The 20,596-nt window shown below is 39.8% G+C and overlaps 1 protein-coding gene across 2 annotated transcripts in view; it reads right to left on the reverse strand.

Annotated features, from left to right (window-relative positions):
* CNKSR3 (CNKSR family member 3) overlaps positions 1-20,596 on the reverse strand; it is a 63,735-nt gene that overhangs the window by 7,466 nt on the left and 35,673 nt on the right. For both annotated transcript variants that reach the window (XM_032682561.1, XM_032682562.1), the window contains exons 3-12: positions 17,505-17,707; positions 16,105-16,192; positions 12,962-13,003; positions 11,025-11,144; positions 9,253-9,312; positions 6,532-6,600; positions 5,855-6,001; positions 4,059-4,183; positions 1,421-1,629; positions 862-951 (exon numbers count right to left, since the gene is read on the reverse strand). In XM_032682561.1, the coding sequence (XP_032538452.1) occupies positions 862-951; positions 1,421-1,629; positions 4,059-4,183; positions 5,855-6,001; positions 6,532-6,600; positions 9,253-9,312; positions 11,025-11,144; positions 12,962-13,003; positions 16,105-16,192; positions 17,505-17,707 (1,153 nt within the window). The remainder of the gene's footprint in view (positions 1-861; positions 952-1,420; positions 1,630-4,058; positions 4,184-5,854; positions 6,002-6,531; positions 6,601-9,252; positions 9,313-11,024; positions 11,145-12,961; positions 13,004-16,104; positions 16,193-17,504; positions 17,708-20,596) is intronic.

The following is a 20,596-nucleotide window of genomic DNA, read 5'->3' on the forward strand; positions in this document are numbered from 1 at the left end:
AAAAACCAAAAGCAAAACTAAACAAAAAAACATACACACAAAACCAGCCCTGGCACCTGGTGATTGCTCTGTTAGACTTGTTACATAGCTTGCTTCTAATATCCCTCCAGGTTTATACTGCTTATGGACTTCTATTTTTGCATAAAAATAATAGAATTCAGCATCTATTTTATGCAGAATTATGCATTAGCTTTCATAACTCATTTCAAGAAGAAACTACTCATCCTTATTTCCCACTCTAAAAGTACTCAAATAGCCCTTCAGATGCAAAAGGGGATGGGAAGAGAAGGACAGTGTAGTAAGTAAAAAAAGCCACCCAACCTAACACCCAATGTTATGAGCTTCTGTCTCTCCCATTCAGTGACGTCTGCAGAATACGTTGTTTTCTAACAGGAGTCACAGTAAAAAGCAACTTCTAAAAGGCCCTACATTTTACATTTAGAGAACAAGCTTGCTTGTACAACACCCTCCACAGTGAGTTAAAGAAACAGAAAGACTTATTAAAAAAGTAGTTTTACAATCAATATTAAATGCAGAAGAAAGGGAAAGAGATGTGCGTAAGAACAATACTTGTCTTTAAAGAGACAAGTACAGATCTGCCCTAGTCATTCTAATTTACTTTTAATGCTCACAAGAATTCCAAGAGGGGAAAAAGTTTGAGTCCCAGCACTGAATAGCCTCACAAATTTCACAACTACCATCTGGCATTCCTGCTAAAACCAACAACTGTCACCTTGGATCCGCTCAGCAATATGCAAACCATAGTCCTCCGTTCCTAATTTAAACACTTTCACGCAGTTCACCCCAAGGAAATTTTGGAGAGGAAGGGAAGAGAAGGAGGGATGACATCTAAAACCTTGCCTTTTCTCCCTAATCCTCGTGGCCTAGAGAAGCGTTCTGCAGCTCCTATCCAACTTCCATCAGCAGGCATTGACAACGGACGAGGTTTTCCTAGAGGCAACATAGAAGGTTATGAGGAATTACAAAAGGTTAAGGAAAACAATTTTTAAATTGATACTTTTCACAATTAAACAAAGGGAGAGATACAGCAATAAGGAGTTCAAATTGCAGAAAAAAAACATTTGAAGATACTTCCACTGGTGGTATCAATAATAAGAGATCAATGTGCTGAGATTGAACAGCTTTGATTGAACACACTTGCTCATTTACAGCAGTGGACATAATGTTATAACCAAAACAGACATGGAAATGGCCATCTGTAGCAGCAGAGCCCAGCTGAACGACACTCATTACAGAAATAACGGCATTTAAGTGAAATTATTTCAGATGTGTAATTTCAATTACAATTTGCAGAGAAGGCCCACCCATCAAGTCTAATGAACAGTTTTCTAACACAAATCACTTCAAACTGACCAAAGCACTTATCATAACAGTGATAATGAGAGAGGAATAAACTCACCATAGGACTGTGTTTTTTCCCTCATCTTGGCTGGTAGGATATTTACTTCCAGAGGATACCCAGGCAACTGATCTGAATCAGCAATAGTAAACCTTCGTCTTCGACTCTCCTGATCCAGAAAAGAATTGGGAGACTCGGCCCCCTTGGACCCAGTTAATGGTTGACTGTGTTTGTTGCCTCCTCCATACACAGAACTCCCCTTTTCATCTCTGAAAGGACATGTCACCTCAGTTAGTAACTTAAGAGTTTAACACTACAGACATGACTAGGTTTGAAACACACTTCTAGCACCCAGTCACGCTCATGACAACTGGCACTGTGCTGTAAACAAGCTAGAAAAAAAAAAAAAAAAAACAAGTCAGAAGAGAAAGCTACCTGCCTTATGCCATATTCACCGTTAATGAGCCAGGAATTTAACACACAGAGAAGTTTAGAGGTTCCACTCATGCAAAAGATTTTGATAAATGAGATCTTTCTGACCTGAGGGCATCAAAGCCCCTGATTCGCTGCCTGCTCAGTATGCAGCTGTGAATCAGGAGTGCTACACAAATTTGTCCATCTCTGTGTCATGGCAACACCTCTGAGGGACTGTGGTTTTCAGTCACTGTAGGAGACCAATAACTGTCACTGAATATTTACCACTTTCTCTCTCCCTCCTTGAGAGTTCCAATAATAGATTCACAGTGTATATATATATACACATATATACATACGCGGGCATATATATATACACACCTACACACATACATACATATATACGCATATATGATTTTGATTAAATTCTGCAGGAACTCCCTTCCCAGAGCAATCTCTTATTCCCAAGGCCAGGAACAGCAATTTTTAGAACGTGTCCCTGCAAGTACTTTTGCAAGAGAAGCTACTCTCCAACTTAAGATTTGCCTGGTTTGTTTTTTTTTTCCCCTTTCCCTGTACATGCCACAATCCTATTGCTTGAAGCAACCATTAGCCCAGTCACGCATCAAAGTACACAGCTGGCTGCCTAAGCACATATATACCCCAGTATTCACAGCAGCCCCCAGCCAGCACATACCACTTTTCCAGCCCTCCACTAATGGGAAGGAGCTATTTATGGAAATTCAGAGGCTGCAAATTGGACTCAAATGTTACATCACAACTGTATGTCTATGGAGAGCTCTCCTACACCACCACCACGTGGAGACTACGCCATAGGGAGGGAAACCAAACACTGCTCTCTGCCTCCCAGTGTGGACCAGAGAAGATCCACACCAGGAAGGGAAGGGAACAGGATGACGGTGAGGGGAGGAGAGGGGGAAAGCAACCACCACACAAATGCACCACTGTTTCAAGAAAAAATCAAAACATGCAGAGGTCAAAATAAATAGCCAAACAGAAAGCAAAAGAATTGCCCTTTCTCCTCTTCCTGCCTGCCACAACTTCCCACATTTGCTTTCTTTAAAAGTCAAAGTTAAGCCCCCTTTCCATGCATCATCCAGGATAAGTTTTACAGCTCGCACTATTATTTCCTTCCTTGTCAACAGAGATTCAGCTCTAAAGGTATCTGAAGCTCAATATAATTTTGTGCCTCTTTAGGAAAGATAAACAAATTGAGCACATGCATGTAACTCACCAATGTGCTTGAAATTTAATGAAAAGACTAAGACATTCATCTGCTAAATCTATACGCTTGTTATTATGCCAAAAGATTTGAGGTTTTGGGTTTTTTTAAAAGAACTGAACATGTGTAAACATAAAACCAGGGAGAGAGCATGTCAAGGTGCATCCAACTTCAGTAGAGACCCTACCTTGGAGAAACTCTCCTCCCAGTCCTGCCCCAAAGACTGCAGTAATAGAACCTCTGTCTCTGTCACAGCCCTTATGTGACAGGAGGCAAGTGCCCTCCCACAAGTCCTGCAGCTAAAGGTCAGAGTTCCTGTGCTGGGCTGTCTATATGTAACCTAAAGTGTTGGCGCAGGCCAGAAAGCATGCCTGCCTTTCATGTCTTGCCTGAAAACTTTTTTTTCCATCACCTTCCAAGATCAGCTGGCAGGGTTCTGGCATGAGTCAACATGGACTTGAGAACAAACAACAGTTAGCCTTACCATACGCACCCCCCCCGCCCGCTGGGTACACAGGTCTGCACTTTTATAGCTTACACCACAGTATAAAAAAAATAAAAGTTGATGTATTGACTCTCCCTTCCCTTCAGTGGGAACATTCCTGTTTTAAACAACTTGCAAGTTTAACAATTTAATGTTATACGCATCTTAATGTGACATTCTTTTCTATCCTAACTCCCACAACAGTTACTTAACCTGCTAGAAAAAAAAATTCAACAGTGAAAAAAGTTACAGATAAAATTTACTTCTTGCTGCGGTGGATTTAAACAGAACCTGAGGTGACATCTGTTCGTGTTTTGGGAACAACTCTGATCTGTGTGGCACACAATAATCTTCTAGCAATAAAACCTATTACAACCCTGGTAGTGTATTCATTTAAGCATAAGTTTAAGCAATACGATTCATTCAGGCAACTAGAAAAAAGTCTGAGATTCACAGTTTCGTCAAGCTAATCTGCAAAGAGTTGTAATAGCAAGCCAGCTCAGAAACAAGTGTAATGAAGGAGCTTTTTGTTCAGTAGTGCATGTTTATTTGCATACCGAGGAGAATATGGAACAGCTGGTGGAGGGGGTATGTACAGATCCAAAATGGCCGGCTTCTCTTTCTTCAGTGAGGTATCCACGGTGCTTTCTGGTGACTGAGTTGAAGTTGGTGGAGGACTGGTCTGAAATGTTAGACAGCTATCAGACATCTGAGCATTTATTTATCATTCACAAAAAGATAATTTAATAATCAATAGTACCATTTTCATCCCCTAGTGAACTACTATCTCCATGCTGTATGAACACATTAAAAACTCTTAGAAGTTACATTTTCCTTCACCCCCAGTTTTGGATAGCTTTGCAGTCCCTCCTACAGAAGTCATATCATGGGTAATCTACTGCTCAAGAATATTTTGCTCTTTCCAGTTATATTTTTCCTGTAAATTCCAAAAAAGGCAACTGAGACAAAATGTCTTATTTTATTTTTAAATGCATTAAAAGAACATAATTTGTTTAAAAAATATATGATTGGCAAACCTTGCAAAGCCAGCCCACGCTACCTTTATTCCATACAGTCCAAGGCCTGGGGCATAAACAGGAATATGGTAAAGTTCACCATAAATTGGATCAACAGATATAACTACAGTCAGGGAAACAAAGAAAAAATAAATTTGGCATTGCTCATCTTTGTGGCTCACCTCTATATTCTCAGTATCTTGCCAGGCTCCTGTCTGTCTCCAGGAGAGAAAAGGCTTCAAAGATCCTTTCACCTTTGTCAGGCAAGAGAACTGCACTCTCTATTTTTTGTAAGGACTGTCCACTTAGTTAACAGCACCCCTGCACAAGCACCCGCCTTTTATTGGTCAGTGTGCAGAACCCCAGAACAAACAACAGCCTTCTCCAATCTCTCATTCCCCTAAGAAAACACCGCTTGGTATAGCCTATATGCCAGTCCACCTCAGCTCTTCACACTGGTAGCACATGTCAGGCATGATGCCACAAAAACAAGACAGGCATTAGTGAAAGGAAGGATGAGAAAAGTAGTCAAGTACGCATCTTCTACTCAGTTTGAGAGAAATCTGCCTTCATCGAGACTTGTCATAGCCACTGGCATTTCATAGGTTGATAAATTACCCTCACAGCTGTAGGGAGACCTGCATCGCAACAGGAGTAGGAATGGGAACTCTCCCTGATTTTATTCATTTCACGTAATCACTTTAAATTCAGTTCGGTTGTTTCCTTCTATAAGCATTAAGCCTTAAGTTTCCTAATGCAAAAGCCATTCCTCAACATGGTTATTTAATAATTATTAACACATTTCCTTTGTCTGCTCAGTAGCCAATCTGGGAATCGCCCCACGACCTAATCTTATTTAAACAAGTAGTCTAAATGACTTCTTGAAAAACACTCCCATCCTTCAGCAGACTAAAAAGAGGACAAATATATGGAATAATCTAAGTTATTTCGGCAAAAACGTATTACTGTGCTAAATAGAGAAAGCATTTATTGCTCCATGCTGATGAATTCCATACATATCATCAGTTTCAGCAGTTTCTCCTCAGATAAGTTCTCCCAGTGACACGTAGACTGATTAAAATGTTCAGCACACCTAGTCCATTTGTGTACCAAGAGGGCATTATCTGTTTTTAAGGAAAAGAGAGGGAAAAAAAAAAGAAAAAGGCAAGAACATTTTCCTTTTATCTAGGAACCAGAAAAGGACAGCCATTTCACCTAACCTTCCTTGATCTGTAGTTAAACTTGAGTACCTGGGAGCATTTCTGTAATTTCTCTTTTTCGAGCTGCAACCAAGGCATTCCCATCCTGAGATCAGAGTGGAGCTGGCAGCCTCTCACCTGCACCAAGGGTGGTTTCCAGCGCAGGTTCTTTAATGGAGCAGGAGTAAAATGGAAAGAGCCAGTAGGACGTTTTTTAAGCAGCAGCCTAACTCCAGCAGGATTCTCTCTCAACTTTGCCACCAGATTTTTTAGCTGCCATCCAACCTGGAAGAGAATAAAGACATCTTTTATTTGGCATTTCTTTTCTGAAAGCAAACAAACAAGAAAAACCCAAATCCCTCAAGTCAAACTGTTTTAATATGAACTTAGAAGAGATACAAGAGATCAAAAAGAGTCAAAATTAAGAAAAAAAAAAGAAAAGCTGCTTTTTCGCACGGTTCTTCATTTTTGTTTCCAAGAAAGTTCTCTACTTAAGCTGTAAACTAAACTGGGAGTTTTTTTAGCTGGTTTTATCTGCATTTCAGTGGACCCTAAGAAAGTATTTTAAAACTGGTCTTAAATACAACATGAAGGATTTTAATATGATGCATACAGCATTTAAACATGAAATATTGCATATTTATTTTATCAAAATATTCCAAAGAATAAAATCTGTCTGGAAAACATTAAAAAGCCTCAGATATTTCATAAGGAAAACACCAGAACCGCCTCCTGACCCTATCCCCTCAGCACCTGTGGGGACCAAGCCTTGGAGAGCAAGGATGGGAAGGTTGGTAACATTGTTAGTTACTAACCACAGTTTGCCGATTAACCTGGATCACTTCATCACCAGCATGAATCTTCTGAGAGCGATCAGCAGGGGACTAAAAAGAGGAAAACAAGAGTCATGTGCTTCAGCGCTTTTCATCCCTCCCATAACAACCCCCACCATGCTAAGTCAAAGGTTGCATCAGCAATGCTCTTCAGTATAGATAATTTTCACATCTGCTCATGACTTCAGAAATGCAAATTAATTCATCAAATGGTACTTAAGTCATGGGACAGTCTCTACTGTCCTTTTGCCTCCAGTTTCTACCTTAGTTTTAGACAGTAGTGGGAGAGGATTGAAGAGGATTTCTGCCCTAACACAGCAACTATTCTAAACAGCTTTCAAATAAATGTACACTGATCTAAAAAAGAATACATTAAGACTTGAAATGTATAGAACAAAGGACCAAAAACCGTCCAGTCCACAAGACAGATCCATTTCACTTTTCCTTTCTGTTTCCTAATGTAAATAAAAGCTTCCAACTTTAATGTCAAACTGCTTGCCTGCATCAAGGTCAACAGATAAAAATACATGTTTGCACACATCCAGTGTGCATAGACAAGTATTTTTCAAATACCTATCTAATAATAATACACCTTAAAATACAAGTTTCCTGGAACAAAACCTAAGCTCTGGGGAACCATCAGCAAGGAAGAGATAAATGTGTCAATATTTACATTTATCAAGAGCTGGTGCAATGCACCAGCTATTGCTGCAGTTATTAAAAACAGTCTCACTGCTATAACACACCAACTCTGACCAGCCTTGACAACACCCAAAGCACAAAGGGTACCAAAGCACAAACCTTGGTATGTACTGCACCCCGTCATAGGACAAATCCTCCACCCATTCCCCCCACCCCATGAGTAACCACCTGCCAGCAGTCCAGCTCTTCCTAGTGACTCCAGCACTAAGCACTGGGATTAAGGACTCATCACACCTTTAGAGCTCCAATAACTTTCTTATGAGAAAGAACTAAGAACAAACAGTGCAATAAGGGAAGAAAACGTGTGGGAATTTATGGGAGGCTCCAGCTATCATGAGTAACCCCATTTCTTAATTGTCTTCTTGCTTCCTCTGAAAGGAAATGCCTCTGTGGAAAGCTGCATATATACGAGTCAACCAAGATCATGAAAAAATGATGGGCCAAAATCAAGTTTAGGAAAAAATAAAGCTAATTTCAAGTTGTCCTTTGGGTGGCCAACAGCTCATCTGAGGGAGGGTGGGGGACCCTTGAACAGAGAACTCTTACAACAAGTGGCAGGTCACAGCACAGACACTTGGATCACATGTGAAAACAGAGGAAAGAGCAAAGTTCAGATCTAGGTCAATGTGACACAGGAAGTCACATGTAAGATGGCACAACTGAGGAATACTCTTGGCTGACTGGTACCAAACAGACTTCCCCAGTCCTTCCACTGTTCAGTACTGTCAGTGTAGGGATGCAATTCCACTGCATTCCCATACACCAGCTTCTGGGAATAGCTACTAAGATACCATTCCAAACCTATGAAGAAAACTGAGCTAAGACCCAGCCTGGGTCATCTAAACAATACCATGCGCCACCATAAAGACATCAATTGTTTGCAGATCTCAGTCACTTCAAGTTCTGTTGCTCTAAAGGAAGAACCAGTGTTGATAAAAAAAGCAGACATTTAAGTCAACACTCAAAGCTACAGAAAAAAATACAGCCCCAAAAATAAGATCCACATGCAGAGGCAGCTTGTCAGCAGTCAACATGACATTCTTTCACATTCATCAGATGTTGAAATTGCTGTCAAAGTGGGCCTGGTCTTTGTGGCAGATTCTATACAGTTATGCCATGACAGTAGCATAAAAGCTATAAAAGCTTTCACTCTGCACTCTGAACTGCAAGCACAGATTTCCATGCTCTCCTCCTGGTCCCTGGACTTGGCAGGGGTAACAACTAGAACCACTGGTTCTTTCCTATTCACAAAAAAAAGAAGCATTGCTGCAAAAGCCAAGTTTCTCTGCTCTTCTTTCTTTCAGTCACTGCTCCCGTACAGCAGCATGTTTGACTGATGCTGTGATCCACAGCATCACTTGCCAGCCTCAGCTTCTGGCTAGAGGTCCACTCCTTCCATGGTTACCCAGAAGCCTTCAATGAAGTCTCTGCTACAAAGGACTCACAGTGTACAAACAGAAGAAAAAAGTAATTGCCTACCCTACCAACTATTTCCTTCCAGCTGACCACTCTTAAAAGTCTTACTTGTTCATAGTCTTTCTACTCTGCAAGGTAATGTTGTGCCGGGACGGCTCATTAATTTCATTACTTATTACTGAATTTAGCACACTACCATCTAAATGTTCCCATTAGGGGAGATTGTCTTTGCCAGCAGAGAGCAAACACATCCAAGACTGTTAAGCAAGATACCATAAGGGCTCAGAACAGCAGATACAATATCTTATTAAAGTAATTATTTTAATGCCAAGCATTTGAACTAACTCATGTAACTTGCAGAAACTGGTTTAATTTGACTAACACTGAAACATGCAGACACAAAATACTTACAAATTTTCCACAAAATCCATTTACAAAATGGATAAACAAACAATGGATCATGCAGTATTAGAAGCAGTAATACCATGCAAGTCATATGTAAAACAACAAAAACTACTAAGTCAAACTAACTCAGCAAAGCTACTGTCCAGATAGCCTGAGTTATTCTACATTTACTTCACTTACGTTTTCTGTAGTTCCAGTAATTACATGCAATCCATCATAAGTTGATTTTATGTACATTCCCTAAATATAAAGAAAAAATGAAAAACAAGTTTAAAGGCAACATAAACCACATAACTTATCTGATTAAACAACTCTTGGTAATAGACTCAAAACATTATTAAAACCAGTTAACAATTCATACATTCATACATTTTCCCTAGAAAAGTGTGTGGTCTAACTTTACATTAAACTTCTTCACAGATCACTTTTACTATAATTAATTATAATATTTATTATAAATTAAAACACCAAATATATGGAATGTGACTTAGAAACACTGTTTGGTTGGGAATACCAAACACTGTTCGTTTTGCTGCCTTGTCAGTCTTCAGCCTCAAAAAAACCTTTATTTCCTTACTACCCAGCCTGCACTAGAGAATTACAGGTTTTACTAGGTAGCCACTAGTTCTCCCCATACAAACCTCACTTACACAGATGGGCTACAAATATTGCAGACATATTCTTTTACAGCTTCTCTTGGCAAGTCAATACACAGATTACCCCGTAACCACAATGCTGACATAAGGAATAAAAGCTCCAGCAGAGTGTCTGTGGCTCGGTATGTTAACACTGAGTGTGAATACAAGGACGAACTCAGATGAAGTGGGTGTTGACCATAAGAACACCAAATTAAAAATCACAAGCCGGCTATTAACTAATAATTACATAGATTTCCCCACAAGAGGTGACCAGTACATTGGTTCCATCATTTATGAACAAATATATATCTACTATTCCTATCTACATCTGTTGTTAGAAGCGCTCACACTGAGCAGTACAGAACTGGATGTTATTCTGGAGCTAAAAGCAGCTTAGTTTAAAAGTACAAGGAAAAATAGAAGATTTTTTTTTACCCTTCCTATCCCTGTTTGCCTGTTAGTTTCCAATGGTGTGCACCTACCTCTTCGTTTCTTACTTAGTCCAAGCTAGACTGACTTCGCTTTGTTGTAGCTTGCACATTAACAGAGGTCCCCATAATTTCAAGAATGCATGACTAATTCAATCAAATCCATTGGTCTAGGTAAAACTATACAGCATAGTAAGACTGTGCAGCTTTCTCTGTAAGTGTTCATCTCTTCTGCCTTCATGGTCAGGGGGTGACTACAAATGCACTTAAGAATTTAAATTCCCTCCAACTCATTCTAACACATCTGTTTGCTAGACAGAAAAGCCACTAAGATTTCAAACTAAGTTTCTCATAACCAGCACTCAGCTAAGCAGAATCCACTGAATGAACAAGAGTCTGTCACTGAACATTTAAAAAGTTCTCATAGTCCTGCTAAAGGTAAACCTCAAAAATTCTCATTTTCTTCTCAGTCTTGCTATAAAAACAAATAAAACCACATCTTTCAAAACACAAACATCATTTCTCATTACCTTCTCCCTCCCCCAGCCCTATGAGAAAAATAACTAGAGTAACATGCAAAAATAAAACTACTAATTTCACAAGCATTTGTAAATTCTCCAATATCCTCATTAAGACAAAAATCTTCAACAACTTACCATTAAAAATTATATTTGGGATCAAACCTATTAACATGCATACCTGTCTCTGGCAGCCACTCCAGCACACCACCTGACCATTAACCTTTAGAGTTCCTCCCCATGCCTCTTTCTTTTCCCCATACGTTATTATTGGTCTGGAAATAACTTACTATACATAAACACTTGCATTGGCTCACAAGACTACTTTATAAAACACTGGGGGGACATCAGGAGACTCCAGTTCTTACCAAGCCTTCCCCAGGTTTAATGTTGGTTAAGTGAACCTCCTCCAGACAGGCACACTGGCTCATCAATGGATCTGTAGTTGATCGAATGGCTTTATCACAAATGCCATTTAAAGTCTTGGCCTACAATGAGAACACACAAAAAACAGTTAGGAAAATTCTCCCCTGGCTTCTTCCTCTTCCAGTTCTCAAAAGATCTAAAGGAAATGAGTTTTAAAACCACTGAAATAGCAGATTCATTTGTAGAAATCTATTTTACAGTATGTTTATATTCTTACTGTGACACAGTAAAAACAACTTGTTTCCATTAGTGCCCCCTCACCATCGCTAAACAACAAACAATATAGCAAAAAATTGCGTAGGGGCTTATTCACTTTAACCAAAAAACAACCCACTAAAATACTGAAACATTTTGATGATTCTTTGTGGGAACAGCTGACAGTTTTTCATGTTGTTCTTTATTTCTGCTATGAGAATAAAATTGGCCATGTGCTGGCCACTGACTTAACTGCACAAAGCTTTACAGTATAAGGTAGGACACCTAGAACTTAAGTGTTTCAGCAGTACTTCTTTCCACTGTGCCTCTGAACTGACCTCTTCTGGAATGCTTACGCAGGCAAGGTTCACATTTCCTTTTGACTGAAACATAACTGATCCTAAGCCAACATTATAACTAAAGGCTAATTCTGACCTTGGCATGTGTGTCAGTATAGTTAGAGGCAGAATGGCTTTGCCTCGTAGAACATTTAACTATTAGAAGGGCTAATTAAACAAGAGGGGGAAAAAAAGGAAAAAAAAAAAGTCAAAAAATCTGTGCCCTCTCTACACTCACAAATTTCATTACTTCCCACAGTGTGTTTTCCATCTTGACATTAACTGAAGGAATGCTGAAACTCAAAGTCAGTTGCAAAAACTAAAAGGGGAAGGGAGAGAGGATTAGTAAAGTATAGTAGTTAGTTATAAACAGTTTGGGAACCAGCAAGTCACCTTTCACAAGGGGTTTGAATCCTCCAGTCAAAGTAGACATATGTAATTACAGGATGGGGGGAGCTGTGTCATAGGAAGACAGTGGTTTTGATTACAATGGTCCCTGGAAACAATAGTTTCAATGTTTTCTGTTTTGTTTTACGTCAGATTTATAGAGCAGCAATAAAATAAATCAAAACAATGTTTAAGTGTGAATGTGAGGAACTGCTCAAACAAGGGAATTCCAAACAACAATACCTACTTCCAGAGTGGGTGTGCACAAATGGAAAAAGAAAGATGCAGAAAACTCCCTTTTACGTGGTCTCAGTATTTATGGACAAAATTATTTTTAGTTATTTTGCTGCTAAATTCCTAAGCATCTATGAGCTACCGGAAGGCCTTATCAAAGAGCACAGCCTGGTTCATGTCAAAAGCAGGAAGTGATGATTAACTGTTACAAAATATAAAAAGCATTCCATTACACTCCGCATTTGGTCACAAGGCTGCTTCGAACAACCCTGAAAACTCAAGCTCAAGTACAAACAGAAACAGAACTTCAGCTCTGTGGCAGGGAAGTTCTTCAACATGAAGAAGTGCAATAAGGCACAGTGTCTGCTTATTAAGGTACTAACTGCACTTCACAGGCGTAATTGGTTTATTTAGCCTATGAACATTTTACAGTACTACTCCTCCCTTGAAAATTTGAGGCCTAAATCCTCTTGGAAAAATAGCTGTGGAATGAAATTTGAAGGAATACTTGACTCCATACTACTACACACACTACCCATCTGTTCGAATTTCATTGATTTCCTTTACAGTGAAGAATATTCACAAAACAACCCATAGTAATGTTTACTTGCATGATATGCTTGTACATTTGGGACTGAAAAGCTGTTGTCAGTACAGTCGGAATAGGAGCAACTGAAATAAATGTGAATGCAAACAGCTGAGTTTCAACAGAAACGTAAACTTACCACAGTCTGGACTTTATCTTCCATGTCAGCCACAGTGCAATCCTAAAAACAAAACAAGAACAAAAGCCCTGCATTAACCAACAAATATGTAAACAAATCATCTCTGAAAATGCTGCAAAACTGCCATTTTTACCTTGAATAGAAATAGTTATTCATGCTGCAGGGATTAATCAGATTAGTTTCACCCAGTAAGGTTCAAATAGTTGTTAAGCAACTATTTTCTGGCCCCGGTAGAAAGCAATAATAAACCTTGAAAACTAAGAGAATGTGGGATTCAATTACAGCAGCTGACTTTTCCAGAGAAGTAGAACCCTGCAGAACCACGCAAAATAAAGTACTCTCAGAAGGCCAGGCAGATGAGTTTGCCTTACGCTGGTAAGGCACTCCTCTGTCCCAGGCATCAAAATGTATATAAAACATATTGTTGAAAACAGAATGGAAAGTGATTTTTTTTAAAATATGCTATTGATTACATTCCTGAAGAGCAGAGGACTGCACACAAGGCATTGTTTACACAGCCCAGGTACAAGTCTTTGAACTGAAACAAGTTCATGTAAGAAACCACAGAAGTTATCACTGTTTTCTGCAAAAAGAGTTGAACTGGAGAATAATATTGTGCTCATATTAAAAAGTTAATACAGCAGATAAATAATGAAACAAGATTTATAGGATCTATAAGGAGAAAACCCCCAAACCCCAAGCATTTTAACAAGGTTAAATTCCAGGATATTTGCCTTTGACATTTGTATTGGGTTTGCATGTCAAGATTTTGATAACAGGCATGCAACACGTGTGGCTTCTAAAGGAGCTACTAGAAGCTTCCCCTGTGAAGCTTCCCCATGAAGCCAGTGCCAACAACCTCCAAGATGGACCTGTCACCAGCCAAGGCTGAGCCCGTCAGCAATAGTGGCAGCACCTCTGGCATAACAGATCTAAGTAGTGGGGGAAAAAAGCCCTGTGTAACTGCAGCCAGAGAGAGGGGTGAGAATATGTGAGAGAAACAACTCTCCAAATACCAAGGTCAGTGAAAGAGGAGGGGCAGGAGGTGCTCCAGGCACCAGTGCAGAGATTCCCCTGCAGCCCATGGTGAAGCAGGGTGTCCCTCTGCAACCCATGGAGGTCTGCAGTGGAGCAGAAATCCACCTGTAGCCTGTGGAAGACCCCATACTGGAGCAGGTGGATGCCCAAAGGGGGTTGTGACACCATGGGAAGCCCAAGCTGGAGCAGGTTTGCTGGCACAACTTGTGACCCCATGGGGGACCCACCTTGAAGCAGTTTGTTCCTAAAGGACTGCACCCTGTGGGAGGGACCCAGGTTGGTGCAGTTTGCAAAGTGCAGCCCGTAGGAAGGAGTCATGTTGGAGAAGTTCGTGGAGGACTGTCTCGTGCCTTTCTCGGCTAAATACATCTGCATGACTCAACAGGAAATGTCACCTATCCTGCAGCTCAGTTTCTCAATATTGCAAAGTCTTACTGCTCCTACTCATTCAACCTTAAAGTTTGCCACAGAACTTTAAGTGGAGTAAGCTCTAGTCCTTGAGTCTTTATAGCTATCATTAAAGTCAACTAGAATCTTCTTGCATTCCTGCCTTGCTTCATTATTCACCCACTTTTATACACAATTTATGATTATGCAGACCACAATTGGTTCCACGAGAGTCACCCCGGTCTCTTCTCCACTATTAGAACTGACCATTTGTTCCTATAGTTTATACTCCAATAAAAAATACTTTTGAAGTCTAAAAGCCCTCTCTTTTTCACATCAGTGGACTCCTTGAGACTATTCTAACATATCTGCAGTGTCCCAGTACAAAATAGTGTTGGTTCTTCCCTCATTAATGCTTTTTCTTGCCTGTACCAATCCCATTCTTTATTATACCTCCTATCAAATTGGCAGGGAAGTAGTTTGATGCCTTTTAAAAGGCCAGGGTGTAGTATTCACCAACTTCCTTTCCTCTGCCATCAAAGGCTGACTTAACCGAAAGATTAGACACCATTTTTAGCAGTTTTATTAATATATTCAGCAATCTCACATTTCAGTTCCTGTAGCACTTTTGGGTGAACACCATGTGCTGCTAGAAACACTTATTGTTCTGCTGTACAATCTGCAAATCTGTAGCTCTAAATCACTGATTTTGTGCATTTGCACATACAGTGCCCAAGCAAGAAGGGCATCAAGCGGCAGGACAAACCTGTGCACCTTAGAATTTACAGTACCCAGACACTATCCCTTGACAATGATACAACTGACAAAATTGGGTGTCATCATAGCTTGACAACTCATAGGATGTTTCTGTCCTTTGACACCGTTCCTTCAACATGGGGAGAGAATCACACATGTCACAGGACATGGTCCTTCAGAGTCTGAAGAATATACGGTCATGGAGTAATGGTTATGAGCAAGTCTGGCAGTAACTGAAGTGCGCACACAGTGCTTCACAGCCAAAGCAGTGGTATGCTCTCAGAACAGTTTTGAAGACAGGCAGTATTATTCAGAGAGAAAAAAATGTCGTTTGCCAAGATGCTACATATTGCTGCATGTCCTTTCAGCTATTATCTGTACAAGTACTCCTCACACAGCTGATAAATTAAAGTTTTGAAAAATACTGTGGTGTTGGAGTAGTGGCAGAAGCAGCCTGGCTAGTGCAATTTGTATTGTAAAGGCGGCAACTCCTTCCATTACATGCAGCATTTCCCATCTGATGGCTATACCACTCTGTTATGGGACCAGACCTATGAAGCCTGCAAGCACAGACGTAAAAATCAATGGAGCCATATTTTTGTTTAGAGTTAGCACTGGTAACTGTTTATGAACATGTTGTTTGGAATGTGAAGATCTTCAAATGCAGATCAACTATTTCAAAAACTCATCCTCTTTCTCATAAAGCTCAAGGAAACATAAGTAGCCTTTAAACTGCAGTCACTTCAGATAAAACCAGCAACGAAATTGGGGTAGGAACAACAAAAAACTCCCACCACTCAGAAAAACAAACAACTGAAACTGACCTTCATGGACCTTCGAAGTCTAAGTAAGCTCTCATTCCCAGATCTGCCTTTCATTAACACTCAGCACACAGCAAGCACATTACTTCCCCAAACACCCCCTTTCCTTCCCTTTTGGAAAGCAAAAAGAAATAAGCTGACCTTCTGAACAGTAGTAGTGAGATCCAAGCAGAGCTGAATGATTCTGTTCTTCATTGATGAAAAGTCAGCAATACCTGTAAATGGGGTCCTGCAACAAGAGAAAATTCCCCTTAGATCAAAGGGATCAGCTTTTTCCAATCCTATCCTATCAGTGAGGAAGAGCATACGAGAGTACACCCTGAAACTCTGACATTCACATGGGTATAAGGATACAGTTTTACAACATAAGTATTCCTGACTGCACCAAAACTGGAAAATGTCTATCCCTGTGGTAAGCAAGTTCAGAGAACAGAACCAGAAGAAACGGTCAGTTTTCCAAACTACAGTTCTCTCTACTTGCAAGCTCAAGTCACGCTGTGTTGTAGAAATCATACACTTGGCTTTGCCAGTGAGTAGACCTCTAATTTTCTGACTGGACAAAGAAAAAAAAATTCTCTAAAAGAAGAAAAATGGATTTTCACATTTTACACACAAAGATACAGTGAGATTTAAGAAGAATCATTATAGGTAGGGCAGCTTTACAGCCTGTAGAGTACTACCTCAGATCCTCCAGACAGCTGCAAAAGCTAGAAGAGGGGTTGAGAAGTAACAACAGTGGGTTTGGAAATGGACAAGCCAGCAATTTTCCTGATGGTGATTTACAGAAAAAATCTAGGGTGAGTTGCCAGCAACATAGTGAAAGAAGAGGTCCAGGTGACAGGTACAAGCTGTTAATGTCACTGCCTGGACACAGACCAATTCCTTGCTTGAGAGCAGGGATACTGAAGGATAAAAGTGCTTCTTGCTGTCAGCTCCTGTGCAGTTCTCCTTCTCAGGAAAGCTAGCAAGGAGTTTGAGAATTCATGTTCATCTGTTATCATGGACTGCATCCCTGCCAGCACTTGACCTGCTATAGCTGTCACAAAACAACTCTGGTTCTTTCCAGACAAAAAAAGAACTAAATGTCAAAAAAAAAAAAGAAAAAAAAAAAACCAGAAAACAAAACAGGCATAAGGAGAATCTCTCCCATTGCTCAGTTTTCAAATAACATAGCTAAGGTCATGATTTTAGCAGAACATTAAAAATTCTTTTAGATAGGGACTTGCCAATGGCAAATAATTTATAAGGTGGAAGGGGAAAAGAGAAGAAGTCACATGCATGAGACATGACCTAAAAGGGAAGACTCCTACTTTTATAAATACCAGTTTGTGTGCAATATAATAGTTTTCCTGGTTTTAGCAAGAGTGGAAGTGCAAGAGTAGATTACCCCAGATTAAACTTGTTCGCTAGAGGCCTTCTGGCAACATGAAAAAAGGAGTGACTGAGATCAAGATCTTTACACCCAGGCATCTAGGAACTGCCCTACAAGGAGAAGCAATTCATTAGAGAAGCAAACTAAAACATAATGATTTTATTCTTACCTGTCCAACCATGCAAGCAAGGCTTTAGCAGCACCAATAAGCTCTACCACAGAAGTAAGGAATTCATTGGGGGGCTTGCGAGAGGTATTTCCATCATAATTTGAGCTTTTCCTACGGCTGCTGATGTAATTTTGCAGGTTGTTGGATGACGCTCGCAGCTTGAGAACCAGATTCTTCATGTTGTCTGTTTCAAGGCCATAGTTCTGAAAGCAGTATTATTAAGCATCATAAATAACCTCACTGAGTTCTCCTGTTTATTTATACAATAAGTTGCAAGCTCATATGGGACGAAAAGTCTGAAGATTCACACAGTTTTCTTCTGTTTTTCTGGTAAAAGTACCTTCTAAGATTTGTTCTACACTATAGCCACTAAAGAATACTTTTGCCAATACCACCCCCAGTTTCTGACATTGAGATTTGAGGACACAATCAGAATGAAGTTCCACTGTCCTAACACATGTCATTTACTTGTTAATAACAGGATTGTGTTGTTTTTATTTTTGTTAAAGGAAAGTCAACACTGTTTTCTTAAAATGTTTTCTGTACTGTGGTACATAAACACTGAACTAACATTCCATTCATAACTAAAGATAAGTTAAATCTGGTAGGAGATAAAAACATCAACAGGAAGCAAATGTAATTTTGCAATCAAAATCTTAAGTAAATAAATATTTGGATCACAAGTTTTCAGGAACTGTGCTCTTTTACTACAACAGTGCAATTATTTGCAAGTTTGAGGACTGCATTAAGACTATACATACTAATTAAAACCATTTTTAGACATTTTTCATTCAACAGCATCTTTACAAAAATTTACAAAACCTAAAAAATTCTCTAAGTCTTGCCTATAACTTCAACTTTATAAATTCAAATACAACCAAGCCACATTCCATAGGACTAAACCCCAATTATTTTAAGTAACGCATTGATCATCTCATTCCAAACATGTCAGAAATGCTTCTCTCTTCTGAAGGTAACTCAGTTTTGTAATCAAGAATTTCTTCTTTTCACTGTTAGTGTGCAAATGTATGAATTATGTAGCAATATGTATTTATCTTTGCTTCTGAGCTATTCCACCTTGTAAAACTTCTGTGTAAGTCTCAGGCAAGGCTTAGCTCTTTTAGAATGAAAATTCTTTCTTTTCTTGAGAAAAGGCAGGGAAAAAAAAAAAAAAAAAAAAAAAAAAAAAAAAAAACAAAAAAAACCAACACAAAAGCAAAAAGACACCCCTACCAGAACAAAACAAATACCCAAAAATACAAAAAAAGTCCTGCCTTTCTGTTCTTTTGCTGCTGCAGATTCTTGCAACCAGCCTCCAAGTTCCATAGTTTAGTCAGCTCTACTATCTACTCTTTTTCCCTTCCCACTCAAAAACATAAAACAACTAAAGAAAATTTTAATTCCATTCAATACCTAGTTTCCAGGGGTTCCCAACATGCAGGCTGAAGGGGAGCTCTGGAGGTTTCAGACCAACCTCTTGCTCACAGCAGGCTCAGCTGCGAGTTCAGAGCAGCTTGTTCAGGATTTCATCCTGTCAGGTTTTGAAAACCTCCAAGGACAAAGACTGTACAACCTTTTTGGGCAACTTGATTGACCATCTGACTGTCCTGAGAGTAAGCAAATGTTCCCTTATATCCAGTCCGAACCTCATTTCAACAACTGCTCAAAATCTCTCATCTTCCTGCCATGCAAGCCCAGATCTGTCATCCTGCCAGCTGTGTTTCACACGATGGTAGGTGCTGGGGATCTGCTGTTGGGCCTCCCTGGAACTGTCTCTTCCCCAGGCTGAAGAAGTCCTAGTCCCTCAGCCTCTCCTCATGGGCAAGTACTCCAGCCCTGACCAACCTGATAGCCCTCCACTGAGCTTGCTCTGGTTTCTCTATATCTTTCCTGTACTGAGGGCAGGGGGCATATTCAGACTAATGAATGACTAGTACAGGGTGATAATCACTCCTCTCCCTCTCCCATTAATTGTTAATGCAGACCAGGATGCTGCTACTGCACACTGCTGGCTTGAGGCTCCATTCCCTCCACAGTCAAGCATCCATAAAAGCGTCTGGAATATTTCAGATTTAAGTAATTTACAAAAGAGGAGACTGAATCTTTGACCCAAAGAAACACACCAGTGTATGGAGAGGTTTCAGCTACATGGCTACCTTTAAAATGCCTGCTATGGATAAGATCCTAGTGGGTGTAAGTTACACAAGTGCCTCCCTCCTCCACCTCAGGGCTCTTGGCAAGGAAGTGCCCTAAAGTGCAGCCAGGAGTAGGAGTTGAAAGGATATGTCCAATTCAAAAAAATACCACTGTTGCAACAGCAAAGGATATCCTTAAATTTTCCAGGATCACAGAAAGGGAAATATCTGTACTACTGAACAACTTTAAAGTACGTGCACACTGTCATGTGTGAACTTATCACCTTTTAATTTTAACAACAACAGCAAAAGAAGAAAATGCCACAAGAGCATCATTCTAATGCATTACTTGTAGTCAGTTTTCTCCTCCTCACAGAACATCATATATTAGTCTATCATTGAAGAAATACTTTTTCACAAACAGGCCTGGATGTGGGGCAAGTTCCTATGACCACAAGAAAGTAGTCACACATCAGAAAAACCCCTCTTAAACTAGGGATTTAGAGGACACTAATCCCCTCCTTCCTTAAAGGGGAAGAAAATACAAAATACCTTTTCTGTACAGAGGTATAACCACCTAATAACTCTGATCAGAACTTGAGTATGCATATAATTATCTCCAGGTCTTTCTGTCATTCAGATGCAGAAATTGTGCCAACCATCTGTAGGTATTTGAAATTAGAGACGGTACCACCATTTAAGAAGACACATGTTGATATACCAGGTAAGATTTTGGTTTTGGCCCTAAAATATTCACATACTCCTTATCACACCTCTTATTCAAATTCCTTATTTACACAGCATTTGAGTCTGGTGTGACTTTTCCAGATGAGATAGTTCTTAAATAAATCTGCCTACCTCAGTTTTGAGGTAGACTTCATCAACACAAGTGTTGCCTCTATAGATGCAGGGGCTGCAGCTCATAATTGCAACTGGTCTACCCAACAGACTATCAAG

Source organism: Chiroxiphia lanceolata, chromosome 3 (assembly GCF_009829145.1).
Source record: "Chiroxiphia lanceolata isolate bChiLan1 chromosome 3, bChiLan1.pri, whole genome shotgun sequence".
Classification (NCBI taxonomy): Eukaryota; Metazoa; Chordata; class Aves; order Passeriformes; family Pipridae; genus Chiroxiphia; species Chiroxiphia lanceolata.